General features: G+C 37.4%; 1 protein-coding gene across 1 annotated transcript; it reads left to right on the top strand.

Moving 5' to 3' along the window:
- Positions 1–8,016: 8,016 nt before the first annotated feature.
- On the top strand, positions 8,017–11,051 carry LOC145130420 (uncharacterized). Its single transcript, XM_079065227.1, has 3 exons — positions 8,017–8,069; positions 9,649–9,722; positions 9,808–11,051. The coding sequence occupies exons 1-3, from the start codon at positions 8,017–8,019 to the stop codon at positions 11,049–11,051; spliced, it is 1,371 nt and encodes a 456-aa protein (XP_078921353.1).
- Positions 11,052–14,955: the final 3,904 nt, after the last annotated feature.

Genomic DNA, 14,955 nt, shown 5'->3' with positions numbered 1-14,955 from the left:
AGTGCAAAGCTTAGTGAGTTCTCAAAAATACCACATACCATACATAACATACGAGTCAAACATATCAACATGCAATAGGAAGTGCTATGTGCCAAACATAGTTTTGCCATTATGCCACGAGCCATATCATGGTCTTTCCTTGCCAAGTCGGGGACCAAAACCCTGGGTCTTTCAGACAAGTTCTAGGAGCCACCTCCTGGTCTTCCATGCAAGCATCATAAAGACAACTAGCATATAATCTACAATTACTTATCTACTTAACTGCCAGAGTTTAAACTCTGGTTTTGCATAAAGATCTGGCAGGAGCCACCTCCTGGTCTTTCAAACAATTGCCAAGGGCCACCCCCTGGTCTTCCTATAATATATAAACCAATTAGACCAGCATTAGTGCCTTCGACCCATAGTACAGTGAGGAGACTCACCTCGACAACTGAACCCACAAATAAATCTCTAACTGCTGATCCGCTAGAATCCCCACACTATCAAACAAATAACACCCAATTAACAAATGGGTTCCAATCCAAATCCAACAATACATATATGGGGTAAAAGGACCATTTTAACTCTCACCTAGTTTGGTCCAATACAAAGGCCCAAACTCTAATCATAAAGGCCCACAAACCAATAATCATCCAAAGCCCACTTATGGCCCAATTTTCTAAATTGGGCCTAAACCCTTACATGGGCCTTACCCTAAAGTCCAATACTTTTCCCTAATCCAAAACACATATTCTCAGATGGCCCAACAAATCCCCAAGCAACCAATCCCAAATGATAGCCCCAACCGAATCCCAAACATACAAGGACCAACAGACCGAGTACGCGGGGCATACTCAGCACGTACATGCAACGTACTCGCTTGGAGTCTTGTACGCTAAGCGTACCTGCTTTTACGCCCAGCGTACTTACCCTATTCAACCCAAAACTTGATTTTCCACTTTATTCGTTAAGACAAAGCTTGAAAACATAGATCTGACTTCCTTAAGCTGGATCATCACGTAAAGTTGCCAACTTTACGTTCATGCATGGCTAAATGAAGCTCTTGAAGTTAAAAGGGAGTTAATAGTTGACTTAATGCATGCATGACACCAAAATTCACATAAAGCTTGCACCTTTATGCCCAAAGATACCAAAACAAACTCATATCTGAAAGAACAAGCCCTTAAACGACCTAACTCATCCATAGACCCAAAAACGAGACCAAAATCATGACAAACTAACCATGAAGAGTTCTATAAATATATAAGCCATGATGAAAACTTGATACCTTAGACAGCTGCCCCCACAAGATTATTATTCTGGATCCAAAGCCTTTCTACCAAGCAAAACAACTTCAAGCTTCTCTTATTTCCTTCCCAAGGGCAAAATGTGCACCAAAGCCTTCTAATAGCTCAAGAACGCTACCAAAAAGGCTAAAAGGGTCTATTTAGGGTTTTTAGGGTATGGAGGTTGGCTTAGAAATGAACAAAAGAGGCTAACATAAAGCTTATATAGGGTACATCACGAAAAATTAGGATTTCTTACTCACCCTCGTACGCCCAGCATACGAGGTCTCGCACCCCGATCCAATCCTCGCTGTACACTAAGCGTACACCCCATTACGTACAACATAATACCCTTCACATCAGTACGACCCGCGTACTCCCTTGGTATGTCCCGCATACTAGTTTTTCCCCTCAAACCCTAATTTATTCCGAATGTCATAACTTCTTTGATACAACTCCAATTCTGACCATCCTTATATCCATGAAAAGGTAACAAGAAGATCTACACTTTAATCAACTCATACTTGCGATAAAATTTCCCGAACACAAAATCCAATATCCAATAAAGTCCGCTACCATTTTACCAAAATACCCCTTGGCTCCAAAACCAAGTCCGAACGCCCGAATCATCTACATTACATCACCCATACCCAAATGGGTAATGAATCGGAACAGGGTGTTACATAGGCCTGGTCCAGACTAAATTAATGTGTTCGATTTTGTAGTCTGAATTTGATCATAAAATCGGACACCGAGAAACAGACAAATTAACTTGATGTTGATCATTTCATACATGACTATGTTCATACGATATCTTGTAGAATGAAGGAATAGCTGATTACTTATCTAAAGGCCAACATTTGATTTGAATCAGAGTCCGACATTGGCTTTGGAAAGCACACTTTGTTGTTTGGTTCAAGGTTAGACTTGCAATTATAGTTATAGACTTAGCCAAGTGGGAGACTGTTGGATTAAGGTGTCTAAGATCGTAACTATATTGGTATACACTTGTAATTAATATTAAAGTGCTTTTTGGGTTGCCCTCATAACTAGAATTTGATTAGAATGACATTTGTAGAGAGGGAGGATAATTTATTAGTTTATTATGTGATTAATAATGTAACATCCAAAATCTAGAAGGTCAATTATGGAAATGAATTCCCTTTTTAGGGGCCACCTCGTCGAGTTTATGGCATAAACTCGACGTGTTGGAAGCTTTTGGGGCACGTGTTTTTAAGGACCAACTCGTCGTGTTGGTATAGGGAAACTCGACGAGTTGGATGCTGTTCGAGAAAACCCTAATTTTAAGGTTTTACACCCTATTTAAAGACCTTAACTCCCTTTTGTTGGCCTCCTTACTAGCCTCCTTGTCCAGAAAACCCTAATTTCGTGTATTATCCTTCAAGGTTGAGTGTGTGAGCTTGTGGTGAACTTGGAGAGTTGGTTTTTGGTGTTCTTTGGAAGGAGTTTGAAGAATGAAGGTGCTTAGTTTGGAAGGAAGGCTTTGGATCCAGAAACTCTCCATTTGTTGCAGTCCTTTTGAGGTATAAAGTCGAAACCTTGTGTTGTTATCTTCTAGATCTCTTTGTGGGATATTTTAGTTTAATTTTTGGGTGTTTGATTGGGTTGTCTAAAGGTTTACAGTTTCAGGGTTTATTATGATAGATCTGACCCTTTTATGACCTCTCTTGGAATAAAGTTGTAAGCTTTGTTAAGTCCTAAGTCCCATCCATGCATTAAGTCCTTTATTAAACCATTTTGGGCTCTAGAGTTCCTTTCTTGCATGCATGAATGTAAATTTGGAAACTTTACGTGATAATCTTGCCTTGGGATGCTAGATCTGTGTTTTGGGACTATGTTTTGAGAGTTTAGGGGCTTAATGGGTTAAGCCCCACTCTATTAAGTCAAGGATTCGGGTTTAGGTTCATTGTAGTGGTTTTTAAGGGTAAAGTTGGAAACTTTACCCTTCTAGTCATCATTTGGGAGGAGATCTGAGAATGGAAGCCTCTAGATCCGATGGAAACGGCTTAATGCATTAAGCTGTTTGATTCCTAGCCAACTCGACGAGTTCATGAGGAGAACTCGGCGAGTTGTTGCGAATTTTCCCGATCTGTGCATTTAATGGGAGAACTCGACGAGTTGAAGGACAACTCGGCGAGTTGGGTTAACTCGGACCGTTGACTTTGACTTTTGACTTATAATTAAGGGAACTATGGGTTTAGTATAAGGCCCGTATGGGGTTGGGCCCAATTTGGAAAATTGGGCCATTAGTAGGCGTTGATAGATCTAGTAGTTTTTGGTATTTTGGGCTTGAGTTGTTAATGGGCCATCAGGATACAAAGTGTTTCGACTAGAAAGAATGGTTGCGCCTTAAGGCAGGGCCATATAAGGAGTTTGGGTCCAATTTGGAAAAGTGGGCCATTGGTTGATTAGTGGGCCTTTGGGCCTTTCAGATTGTAGTTTGGGTCATGGGTTTGGTCAAGGCTAGGTTGGGGGTAAAATGCTCCTTTTACCCCAGGTATTGAGTTGTGGTTATGGATTGGAGCCCAATTGTTAATTAGATGTATTATTGATATTGTTAATTGAGGAAGTCGTTAGGGCAACAGCTAGGGATTTTTTGAGTGAGCTTCTGCAGTGCAAGGTGAGTCTCCTCACTATATCCATGGGTGGAAGGCACCAATGTCGGCCCATTACGTGTTATGTGGTATGATAGTTGTTCTGTGATATATGGTATGCTAGTTGTCTCTGTGATACTTGCATGGAAGACCTCGGGGGTAGCCCAAGGCAGTTGGATATTAGACCATGGGGGGTGCCCATGACATTCTAGGCAAAGATCATGGGGGGAGCCCATGGCATTCTAGATAAAGACCATGTGGGGGAGCCCATGGCAATTATATGTATGTTGTATGATATTCTGCGGTTGTATGTTTATGGTATTTTGGGGAACTCACTAAGCTTTATGCTTATGATTTTCAGTTTATGTTTCAGGTACTCCAGTTTTCAAATGAAAGAGCTCGGGATGATTGCAGGGCACACACCACATGTTTTCCGCATTCTGTGAATTACTCTAATTTGATAATGTTTTTGCTAACTCTTGGTTACCTTGGTTTCATGAGAAAGAAATGCATTAACGATTTACTAATAAAAAAAATATATGTCATGATTTTTGGGGCGTTACAAATAAATTAACTAAAAATTGTAATAAATGATTTATTAATATAATATATGACTAATATATTAATTACAAATTGTGATAATTAACTTAGAGTTAATCAGAATTAATTTGAATTAGTTATAAGTTAATTATAATTAATTAAAGGTGCAAGGTTTGAGCTGTAATTGTTTAATAGTTGAACAAATGAGAGAATCCAGAACTTTCCATCATATAGACGGTTTTAGTGCCCTATTTTAGGGTTTTTGGAAGCCTCCATTTGATATTAGGAAATTAGATAATTACTAGATTTGAAATAATATTATTTTATGTTCAAATTTAGGGTTTCTAGGGTTTTCTAGCAGCTATATAAAGGGTTGTAACCCTTTGATTTTCGGCTTGCATTATTCCCAAGAGAAACCCGATTTTCTCCTTGTTCCTCATCTCTCCTCTCTTGTCTTCTAGTTCTAGGGTTTAGGTGTGAGCCATTAGAGACATCATACTTTTGGTGCTTTCTTTCCATGATCTACAAAGGAATGGATTCTAGGAATTGTTTACTTAGACAATTCAAATATATGTAACCCTAGATCTACTTATTTTGATTATAGTAGGTTTCTTGAAGGGTTCTTTGTTGTTCTTTGTATGTTACCTTCAAAGTGTTATGACATAGATCCTTATACGTTGCATGTGCCCTTAAATGTTGAGTGATTTTTCTGCATGTACATGTATTTTATAACCTATAAAACCCATCAGACCTAAGGTTCGTAAGGATGCGGAAAAGGCCTACCAGCTTATTGAAGAGGATTCGGGAGCGGCAGTCGTGATGACTGTTGGTATGTTTTCAACTACATCATTTCTATGATATTCTTTTTTTATGAATTGTTGTTTTTGTGACCCTCTTCGCGATAGTTGTTGTCTTGTGGACAATTTTTTGTTTAAACCACCTTAGATCGGTGGTGAATTGCATGAATGGGACTTTATAGACTTAGAACTTTTGACTTGGCCCTTCCACCTATTCTTGTTTGATAAAGGTTTTGGGGTAGAGTTGAACTATTCGAAGGACTATTTAAATCCATTGTTGTTTTACTTATTAGGATTTTAGATTGTGAGATGTTTTTCCATGTATAAGGATTCTACGATGTTACGGAACTCAGGTTGAGAATGGTGATGAAGATTTCCTTGCATGTTCTTGTTTGATGGGGCTTTGGGGTTCGAGTCACAGTCTAAAAACCTAATAGGGATAGTTGAGCCGAGATTCATAGAGGTTGATGGATCAGGTTGAGCTCGGGAGTCATTAGAGGTTAATGGATCAGGTTGAGGTCGAGAGTCATTAGTGGTTAATGGATCAATTTTGTTTCCCTTGGTTGGCAAGTTGCAAACGCAACTATTTTTTCTCTAGCCCAATTCTATTTTCTTCTTTAAGTTTCAATGTTTCATATTTCGATTCCAATTTCACTTACTAAATAGAAATACTCAAGTATTCAAGTGTTGTGCAATTATGTTGTTCCGATTCCATATTCGAGTCTTACAAGAATATTAAGAAAGACTTATAATTTATGTAATTATGTATGATTATATATCATATTATCGTTCTTTTTGTTTTAGTTATTTTTATAGCGTTTATGGATTTATCATAGTATTAACGAAATTTGTTTATATATATATATATATATATATATATATATATATATATATATATATATATATATATAAACTCTATATTTAAGTAATATTTATTTTTCTTATAGGACCTCAAATCAACGGAACGCCCATGCCTCTACTATATAAGCATGAACCATCATCATTCTTTATTGAAGTTATAACTTTGAGTTCCACGTCATTTGGGGATCAAAACATGAGCCATCTTCAATTTTACATAGTATAAGGAGTTGAGATGGTTTAAAAAATAGTTTGAGGTTTGGTTTACATCATAAAACCGAAACCGAACCGGAAACCCAAGTGAAAAACCAATAAATCGAACCCATTGGTTTGGGGTTCGGAAAAAAAATTATTGATGCACGTATCGCTCCATATTTATGTGTCCGCCCCTGAATTCAAATAAGCAAGTATGAATTAGAACCTATAAACTTTTTTTAGATAAAAATTTTCTATCAAAGCACCACAATGTGAACATATGCAAGAATCTATAACATTCGTGAAAAAAAAAAACTGCAAAAAAGATTTATTATTTTTGGAATGTAAATATTTACACATTTTTTTGTCAACATACATGCATGCGTGCACATATACACATTCCAAAAAAAATACATTCTCTTTTTTAAACGAATCTTTAAAACCTTTGCATGTGCTCATATGTGTGGTATTTTGATTAAAATTTTCATTAAATTTTTTTCTCCATATTCTTACCATTTTAAGTTTTTATTTCATCATATAACCATATTAGGGATCTATACTTCTAGTATTTTGGCAGTTATCTAATTTCCTATTCTTTGGTACTAGATAGGGTATCAAGTAACCAGTTGTATATATACGCATGCATACGAATGAAATGAGAAGATCAAGGAGATTGAACCTACTTTTATATTACATGTGAAAGAATATGTGTATCTTCCTGTAAAACGAATAAAAAAACAAAAAACAATAAGGCGGGAATTAAATTTAACGATTTGCGGAGATTCATTTTATGCAATTAATTTGTTCGTTCTTGACTTGGTATTTGGTTTTGTGAGTGAGGTTGATTCGAAAACATATGATGACAGTGTTTGAAAATTAAACAAACCTATACTGTCAATATAAACTGTATAAGTTTAATATTTAATATTGTCATGTGGGGCTAGATAATGAGTTATTTAGTAAAAGACATTTGGTCTATCGGTAAGGAGTCATCCTTTCAATTAAGAGGTCATGAGTTCAAGTCTTGTTAAAGACATAGTAGTAATTTAAGAGGTCATGAGTTCATTGCAAAAAACTTTCTGCTTTCAAATACAGACACAATATGGTTAGAGTTATTTTGGTCGACATATTTAAGCGTGACGGGGTTTCTGTCAAGAAAAAGACTCCTGTGAATTTCTTGACTGACCCGACAGAAGAAATGTCAACCCTTAGACCAACTGACGTTTTGATTTTTAGATGAGTTGGAGGGAAACACGCATGTGTAGACCTTACAGGGGTATCCCCTCTCGTAGGCTTGAGGGTCGGGGGTTTTACAGCGAGACAAACTGCATTAAAAACTGCTACATGCAAGGTCACCAAACATGAAAAATCGTGCATGGAAAATCAACACGTATTTATACCATTTGCATATGACATGTTTGGTTTCCTTGCGCCGGATGTGGTGGGGCTTCTTAATAGAGTACAACGAATCATGCATATCAATGTTATATCCCCCAGATCTATAGATATAGTCTTCAAAAAATTTGGTTTTACCATACAAAAAGACTTAACGACGCAACTTATTGCTCGTTTTCTTTCTCATTCGTTGTACGTTGATAACTAAGTTTTATTAATCAAAATTTGATTCCATACCAAAAAAAAATAGTTTGCTTTTTCGAAAAAAAAATAAGATAACGAGTTATATATTTTATGAATTACTACTGAACTAATATTATATTTACATTGCATCCCTTGTTCAAAGTAATTATGGCACGCATTACAGTGCGTTCAACATTTACTGTGACACATATTGTAGTAAGGTAAAAAATACTTCTAAGAAAACCACATCAAACCTAACATATTTTCATTTAAGTTTTAAAAAACTATAATATTATTTTTTTAGGGTATTGAAACCCTTATATTTTCTAAAAGTCTTATTTAAGTCTTTTTGAGCTTAGAAAAACTCAATCTATTTTCATTTAAACATTAAAAAAACAATTATATTATTTTTTTAGTACATCAAAACCCTTATATTTTTTAAAAAATTTTAATCTAATCGATTGTAACCATCAAATCGTTAAGAATCGATTGCCTAACATTTTTTGCTATTTAGGGTTTATTGAACTCAAAGTCTTAAATTAGACATTTAAAAAAATATAAGTGTTTTAACGTAAAAAAAAACAATATAGTGGTTTTTTAAAGGATTTGATGAAAATATGTTGGGTTTTTCTAAGGTTTTTTTCCTAGTTCTATAAAATTTTCTTATATGGTTGGTGAGTTCTTCATCCCCTTTAATTGCATTCGAAATAAAAAGAAATTCGGAGTCGGTTGATATGATCATTTGAACCAATAATTAAAAAGATTTAATTAAAAGTTTGGATCAAATACCATGCATTATGATTGTTTGTAATAGCCAAATTATGTTGGCAAGTCTTGAGCAAGAATCCCACTCATGCTTTACAAAAAATTCATGTCTCATGGCAACCAACAATGATAAAAAGAAATGTGATGTTGCTTTGCTTGAAAGAACAAAATTTCCCATGTTTTATCTAGTTTGTTTTCCAAGTTTGACGTGTAACGATAACAAATATGGAAAGTTGTGTTCTTTTGATCGACTTGTGGCGTGAAATTTATCAGGTTTGTTTTTTCTGGTTTCACATGCGGATAATATATATTAGAGAGGTGTCTTTTTTAACAGCTAAATATTTCATATTTCCATTAAAACCGAACTACCAAGATGTTATAAAACAAAATATCACAAACAATTGAAAGGGCTTTTAGCCACTCAGTCCAACTTATATCAATTTTACGATTCTTACTCATAAACCATCTAAACCAAAAATACCATTTTTTATGGAGTCATCATTAAACACCAATACATTTCGATATCACCATAAGAGCCACCATATCGTTCCGATGATCACATCAATCGCCATCTTTTTATTCTCGACCAATCTCACATTTTCCACCCACATGTAAAACAGCTTGCACACACAAGATATATCTAACCAACGAATTATCATTCCAAGTCATGGCCACAATTTCAAACTTCACAAACAAATCCATATCTTCGATAAAATACTTACACAAGGGACAAAGAGTGGAAGGAACATCAATTCGTTTTTTTATCCAAATTAGTAGTACTTACCAACTAGTTTAATGACATCCTTCAAATAAAAATATTAACTTTTCTAGGAAGAAACAGATTCCATCTCATCGCAATACCACCAAATTGTTGGCTTAATTCAGATTCTGGGACAAAAAAGAGTCCCAAGGGTATTTTTGGAATATTTAGTTTTTAAACGTTTTTGAGTTGTTTTAGGAGTCTAACTCTTTTAGTATATATAGGGGGTTAAGTAGAAGTAATTGTTTTTTAGTTTTTACGCTTTTGTTTCTCAGGCTTGGTGAACAAGTGTTTTTTTTTCCAAAAACCGTTCTTTCCCCTGTTCTCGTTTCATTCTTCCCTGTTCACTGTTTTTGTTTCTGCTCTTTCTCTGTTCCGTTCTTACCAGAGTGCAATTCTGAATTAAACCTTGGTATACAAGGTTGTATTCACAGGTTACAACTTATACTTGGTATCAGAGCTTAACCAGGTCTCGATCAAAGGTTGCAATCCCACCATGGAAGGTCCCAAAGTTCTTTACCCCATGCTGTCCAGGAGCAACTATGTAGCCTGGGCAATAAAGATGAAAGTCTTTATGCAGGCTCAAGAAGAATGGGATGCTATTGAGCCCAAGAATCCCCAAAATGCAGTCGGTGTCAAGAATGATAAGTTGGCTCTTACTGTTATTTATCAAGGGATTCCGGAAGATGTGTTGTTAACAATTGCGGAGAAGCAAACAACAAAAGAGGCATGGGAAACTCTAAAAGTCATGTACATGGGTGCAGAAAGAGTCAGAACCGAGAAGGTCCAGACATTAAAAGCAGAGTTTGAAGTTTTGAAGATGAAGGAATCAGAAACTGTGGATGATTTTTCTGCAAAAATCTCAAACATAGTTAGCAGCATCCGAACTTTGGGAGATAACATGGAAGAATCGTATGTGGTAAAGAAAATATTACGAGTCGTACCATCCAAGTTTGTTCAAATTGCTTCGGCTATAGAGCAGTTTGGAGAATTAGACACCATGACCGTTGAAGAGGTTGTTGGGAGGTTGAAGGTGCACGAGGAGAGAATCCGAGGGCAAGGTGAAGTTGAAGAAAAGAAGCTACTTCTTACACATGAAGAATGGTCTGAAAGATGTAAGAAGAAAATTCAAGAGCAATCTCGTTCTTCCACCAAAAACAACCGTGGGAACACCAACAACTCTCGAGGAAGGGGAAGAGGTCGTGGTAGAGGTGGTGGTTCGGGATACCGTGGAGGCCAAGGTAGAGGCGGCAGCCACCAACATCGAGAGAACACACGAGGGAGATCTGAAAATCAAGACAAAAGCAAGGTGCAATGTTATAATTGCCAAGAACATGGCCATTATACAGCTGAGTGTAAAAATCCTCGACGTGAAAGAAACACTAAAGCAAACCTAACTCAATATCAACATGACAATGAACCTGCTTTGTTATTATCTGCATTACATAATGATCAAGCAACAGGGGAAATTCTGTTAAATGAAGAAAATATAAATCCTAAACTAAAACCATCAGGTGAAGATTGTGACATCTCAAATATGTGGTATCATGATAATGGGGCTAGTAACCACATGACAGGTGACAAAACAAGGTTTTGTGACATAAATAAGTCTATACAAGGTTTTGTGAAGTTTGGAGATGGTTCAAAGCAAGGTTGTCAAGATCGGGATCCTACCTAGGATCGTTTTTTGGTTTGCAAGATCGGAATCGTAAGATCGGGATCGGGATCCTAAGATCCCACAAAATAAAATATAATTTTAATTTTTAATTTTTAATCATGAAAAATATTTTAAACATTCAATTTTTCGTTCAAAAGTTATAAAAACTTCAAAATATTAGTCATAAGTCACAATACAAAATGATAAATGGTAAACTGGTAAATTGGTAAAGGGTAAAAGACATAAAAAGGTAAAAAAATTCATTTGCAAAAAAAAAAATCAAGGAAAGGTAGGATCGGACCGGATCTCGATCCTACGATCGTACGATCCTATCTGCGATCCTACATCAAATATGATCCTTTTACTATCCGAATCGTTTTTCATATCTAGGATCGTAGGATCGTAAGATCCTACGATCAGGATCGCGATTTTGACAACCATGGTTCAAAGGTACGCATCGAAGGAATAGGTTCCATCAAGTTTCAATGCAAAAATGGTGAACAACGAGTACTCCCCGAAGTATATTACATCCCAAGATTGTGCAATAATATTATAAGTCTTGGCCAACTAGCAGAGAAAGGTGATCAAATCAGAATGCAAGGTTTGTTTCTATGGATTCATGATGAAAAGGGAAGATTACTTATGAAGGTAAAGCAATCTCAAAATTGTTTGTACAAAATTATGCTAAATCATGTTGATGCTAAGTGTTTACTTGCAAAAACCCTTGATCAAACTTGGAGGTGGCATGAACGAATGGGCCATGTCAACTTTACAACCCTTAAAAATATGTCTGATAAGAACCTAGTTCAAGGGCTGCCGAAAATTGAAAATCCCACACGACCTTGTGAAGGTTGCTTAATAGGTAAGCAAACTCACAATCCATATCCGAGTCAAGCAAGCTTCAGGGCAACAAAAAGACTTGAGCTAGTACATGGTGACCTTTGTGGTCCAATATCGCCATCCACACCAGCAGATAACAAGTATTTTATGCTCCTAGTAGATGATTGCACTAGAGTGATGTGGTGTTACCTATTGAAAACCAAAGATGAGGCTTTTCGTGTTTTTAAAGAGTTTCGGATTAAAGTAGAAACCGAAACAGGTGAAAAACGAAAGACTTTCCGAACCGATCCCGGGGGGGAATTCCTTTCATCGGATTTCTCAAATCATTGCAAAGAAACCGGGTTAAGTCGACAATACACGACACCATACTCTCCACAACAGAATGGGATTTTGGAGAGACGCAATCGCACGGTAATGGAAATGGTAAGGAGTAACCTCAAGAGCATGAATGTACCAGAAGTTTTATGGGGAGAAGCATTGTCTCATGTTGTCTATGTTCTAAACTGTGTAACAACTAAAGCCCTTGGAGATTCAACACCTTACAAATCTTGGACAGGAAGAAAACCAAACATTGAACACTTAAGTTTTTTTGGGTGCTTAGCTCATATGAGAACAACGGGTCCTTACCTTAAGAAGTTGGAAGATCGTAGTAAGAAAATGGTGCATTTAGGCATTGAAAAGGATACAAAAGCATATAGACTTCTTGATCCAAATACAGGGAAATTTTGCATTAGTAGGGATGTAACTTTTGAAGAAAGCATACAATGGGAATGGGACAAGGCAGCAAAAATCAAGTTTATTCCAGGTGTAACCCTCACAATCAATGGAGAGTTAACACCTGATGTATTTGTAGATGACGAAACAGCCCCTACTTCGGAACAGCTTGACACAACATCTACTTTCGAGGCTTCATCAAATTCCCAACCACAGGACCTATCAAGCGACACCCATAGCTCAATTGAAAGTGATACTCCAGTTAGATATCGATCGCTAGCTGATCTGTATGAAGATACTGAGCAGTTATACTTTATGGATGATGATGAGGAGCCTACATGTAACGACGTAAATTTTCAAACCAAAATTTTCATTTTTCAAACACAATAAAACACATGTCACATTTTCTCCCAAAACCTCAAGTATCAAATATCGTTACATATTTCAGAAATTGTTTATCACAAATCCAGGATCCAAAATAAATGTAACTCCAGCTCAGATGTGTGTGTACAGTCAAGCCGGTTCCTTCTCGTGATCCTCGGAAGTACCTGAAATACATAACACATAATTAGCCACTCGAGGCTATAGCTCTGTAAGACCCTCCGGTCAATGTGTCTCAGTGGGACCCTCCAGTCCCACGGCTCGTTGGACCCTCTAGTCCGGTCTCTGTGAGGACCCTCTGGTCTCACTGCTCGTTGGACCCTCCGGTCCGGTCTCAGTGAGGACCTTCCGGTCTCATGGATCGTTCGACCCTCCGGTCCGGTCTCAACAATAATATAGCATATATATCACACAGACAGGATGCATAATATCACATAACTCAAATAAACACATAAGACCCTCCGGTCGCACAAAAATTACCACTCTAGGTAAAGTATAGTGAGAAGACTCACCTCGTAGCTAGCAAGTAATAGACACGTACTCGGGAATCCCGAATTAGCCTCCGCCTAACACATTAATAAGCATCTCTAATCAATACCCCACTCTTACTCAAATACACCAAAAGTTCTCTTATTCTCTTTCTAACCCTTGGAATGAGAAAAAGACCATTTTACCCCTCCATGGTGTCAAATGCTCATATTTGACCCATTCCTAAAGTCAACAGTTTTCGATACGAGTCAACAGTCAAAATTGACATGACTCGCCGAGTGCACTCATGGGACTCGCCGAGTCCACTCGTATCCTCAGAGGTACTCCTAAGGTTTAACTCAACTCGTCGAGTTGACCCCCAACTCGACGAGTTATCACTGGGTCAAGAACGCTGGGACAAACCCGGTCCGACTCGTCGAGTCATCCCATAGACTCGGCGAGTCGACTCAATCGTATTTCTTGTTTGGACACCTGAGGGCAGATCTGCAACTCCAACCTCTAGATCTAGTCTCCCAATGTCCAAAAGTCACGTAAAGGTTTGATCTTGATGACCATGCATGGCATATTTTGCTCTATATGCCATCACCACTCCATTAATGCTTCCAAAACACAAAACTCTTTGGTTGATCGACTATGGATCTGAACTTTTGGACTCTCTGGACCTCACAAGGTCCAGATCTGAAGTCCATACTCAAAAAGGGGCTTGATGCATCCATAGCCCCATCAAGAAGGTGTTACAAGCCCTAAATCTCAAGAACATCAGATCTAATCATCCCACAAGAAAGGTAAAAGTTTTTTACCTTGATTTGAAGCTTGAGATGAATAAGAAGCAGATCTACTAGCCCTCCCTTCTTGATCTTTAAAGAACCTTCCTTCTTCTTTAAGGAAATGAGCCAAAATGATCACAAGATTAGCTATCCTCACCACTCAAGCTCACTATGGACGTTAGGGTTTCTCTCAAAGGTGCAAGGGTGTTGGTGAGACGAAATGGAGGCTATAAGTGTCCTTAAATAGGCCTCAGGCCCGAGAATTTAGGGTTTCCTTCAGCAGCGCTGACTCGGCGAGTCGACTCACAGACTCGTCGAGTCAACTCATTAATCCACGTCACCAGGCGCGACTCTACTCAACGAGTTGAAACACCAACTCATCGAGTCACTCAGCAAACCTCAAAATAAATAAATAAATAATATACCTAGGAATTCCGGATGTTACACTACATCATACACCGAAGCATGTGTAAAAGAAGAGTGGGTCAAGGCGATGAAGGATGAATTGGGTGCAATTGAAAAAGATAAAACTTGGAAGCTAGTAAACTTACCACTAGGAAGAAAATCCATTGGTCTTAAATGAGTCTTTAAGCTGAAAAGAGATCCAAAGAAAGATATTGAAGCATAAAGCAAGGTTAGTTGCAAAAGGCTATGTGCAAAAACCCGGAATTGACTTTGATGAAGTGTTCGCACCTGTCACACGTTTAGAAACAATACGTGTCTTGCTTGCTTTA

This window comes from Lactuca virosa, chromosome 8 (assembly GCF_052849685.1).
Source record: "Lactuca virosa cultivar CGN04683 chromosome 8, Lactuca_virosa_CGN04683_v6, whole genome shotgun sequence".
In the NCBI taxonomy this organism is placed as follows: Eukaryota; Viridiplantae; Streptophyta; class Magnoliopsida; order Asterales; family Asteraceae; genus Lactuca; species Lactuca virosa.
Note: the sequence above shows the minus strand (reverse complement) of the source record. Positions and strands in the feature narration are given on the sequence as shown.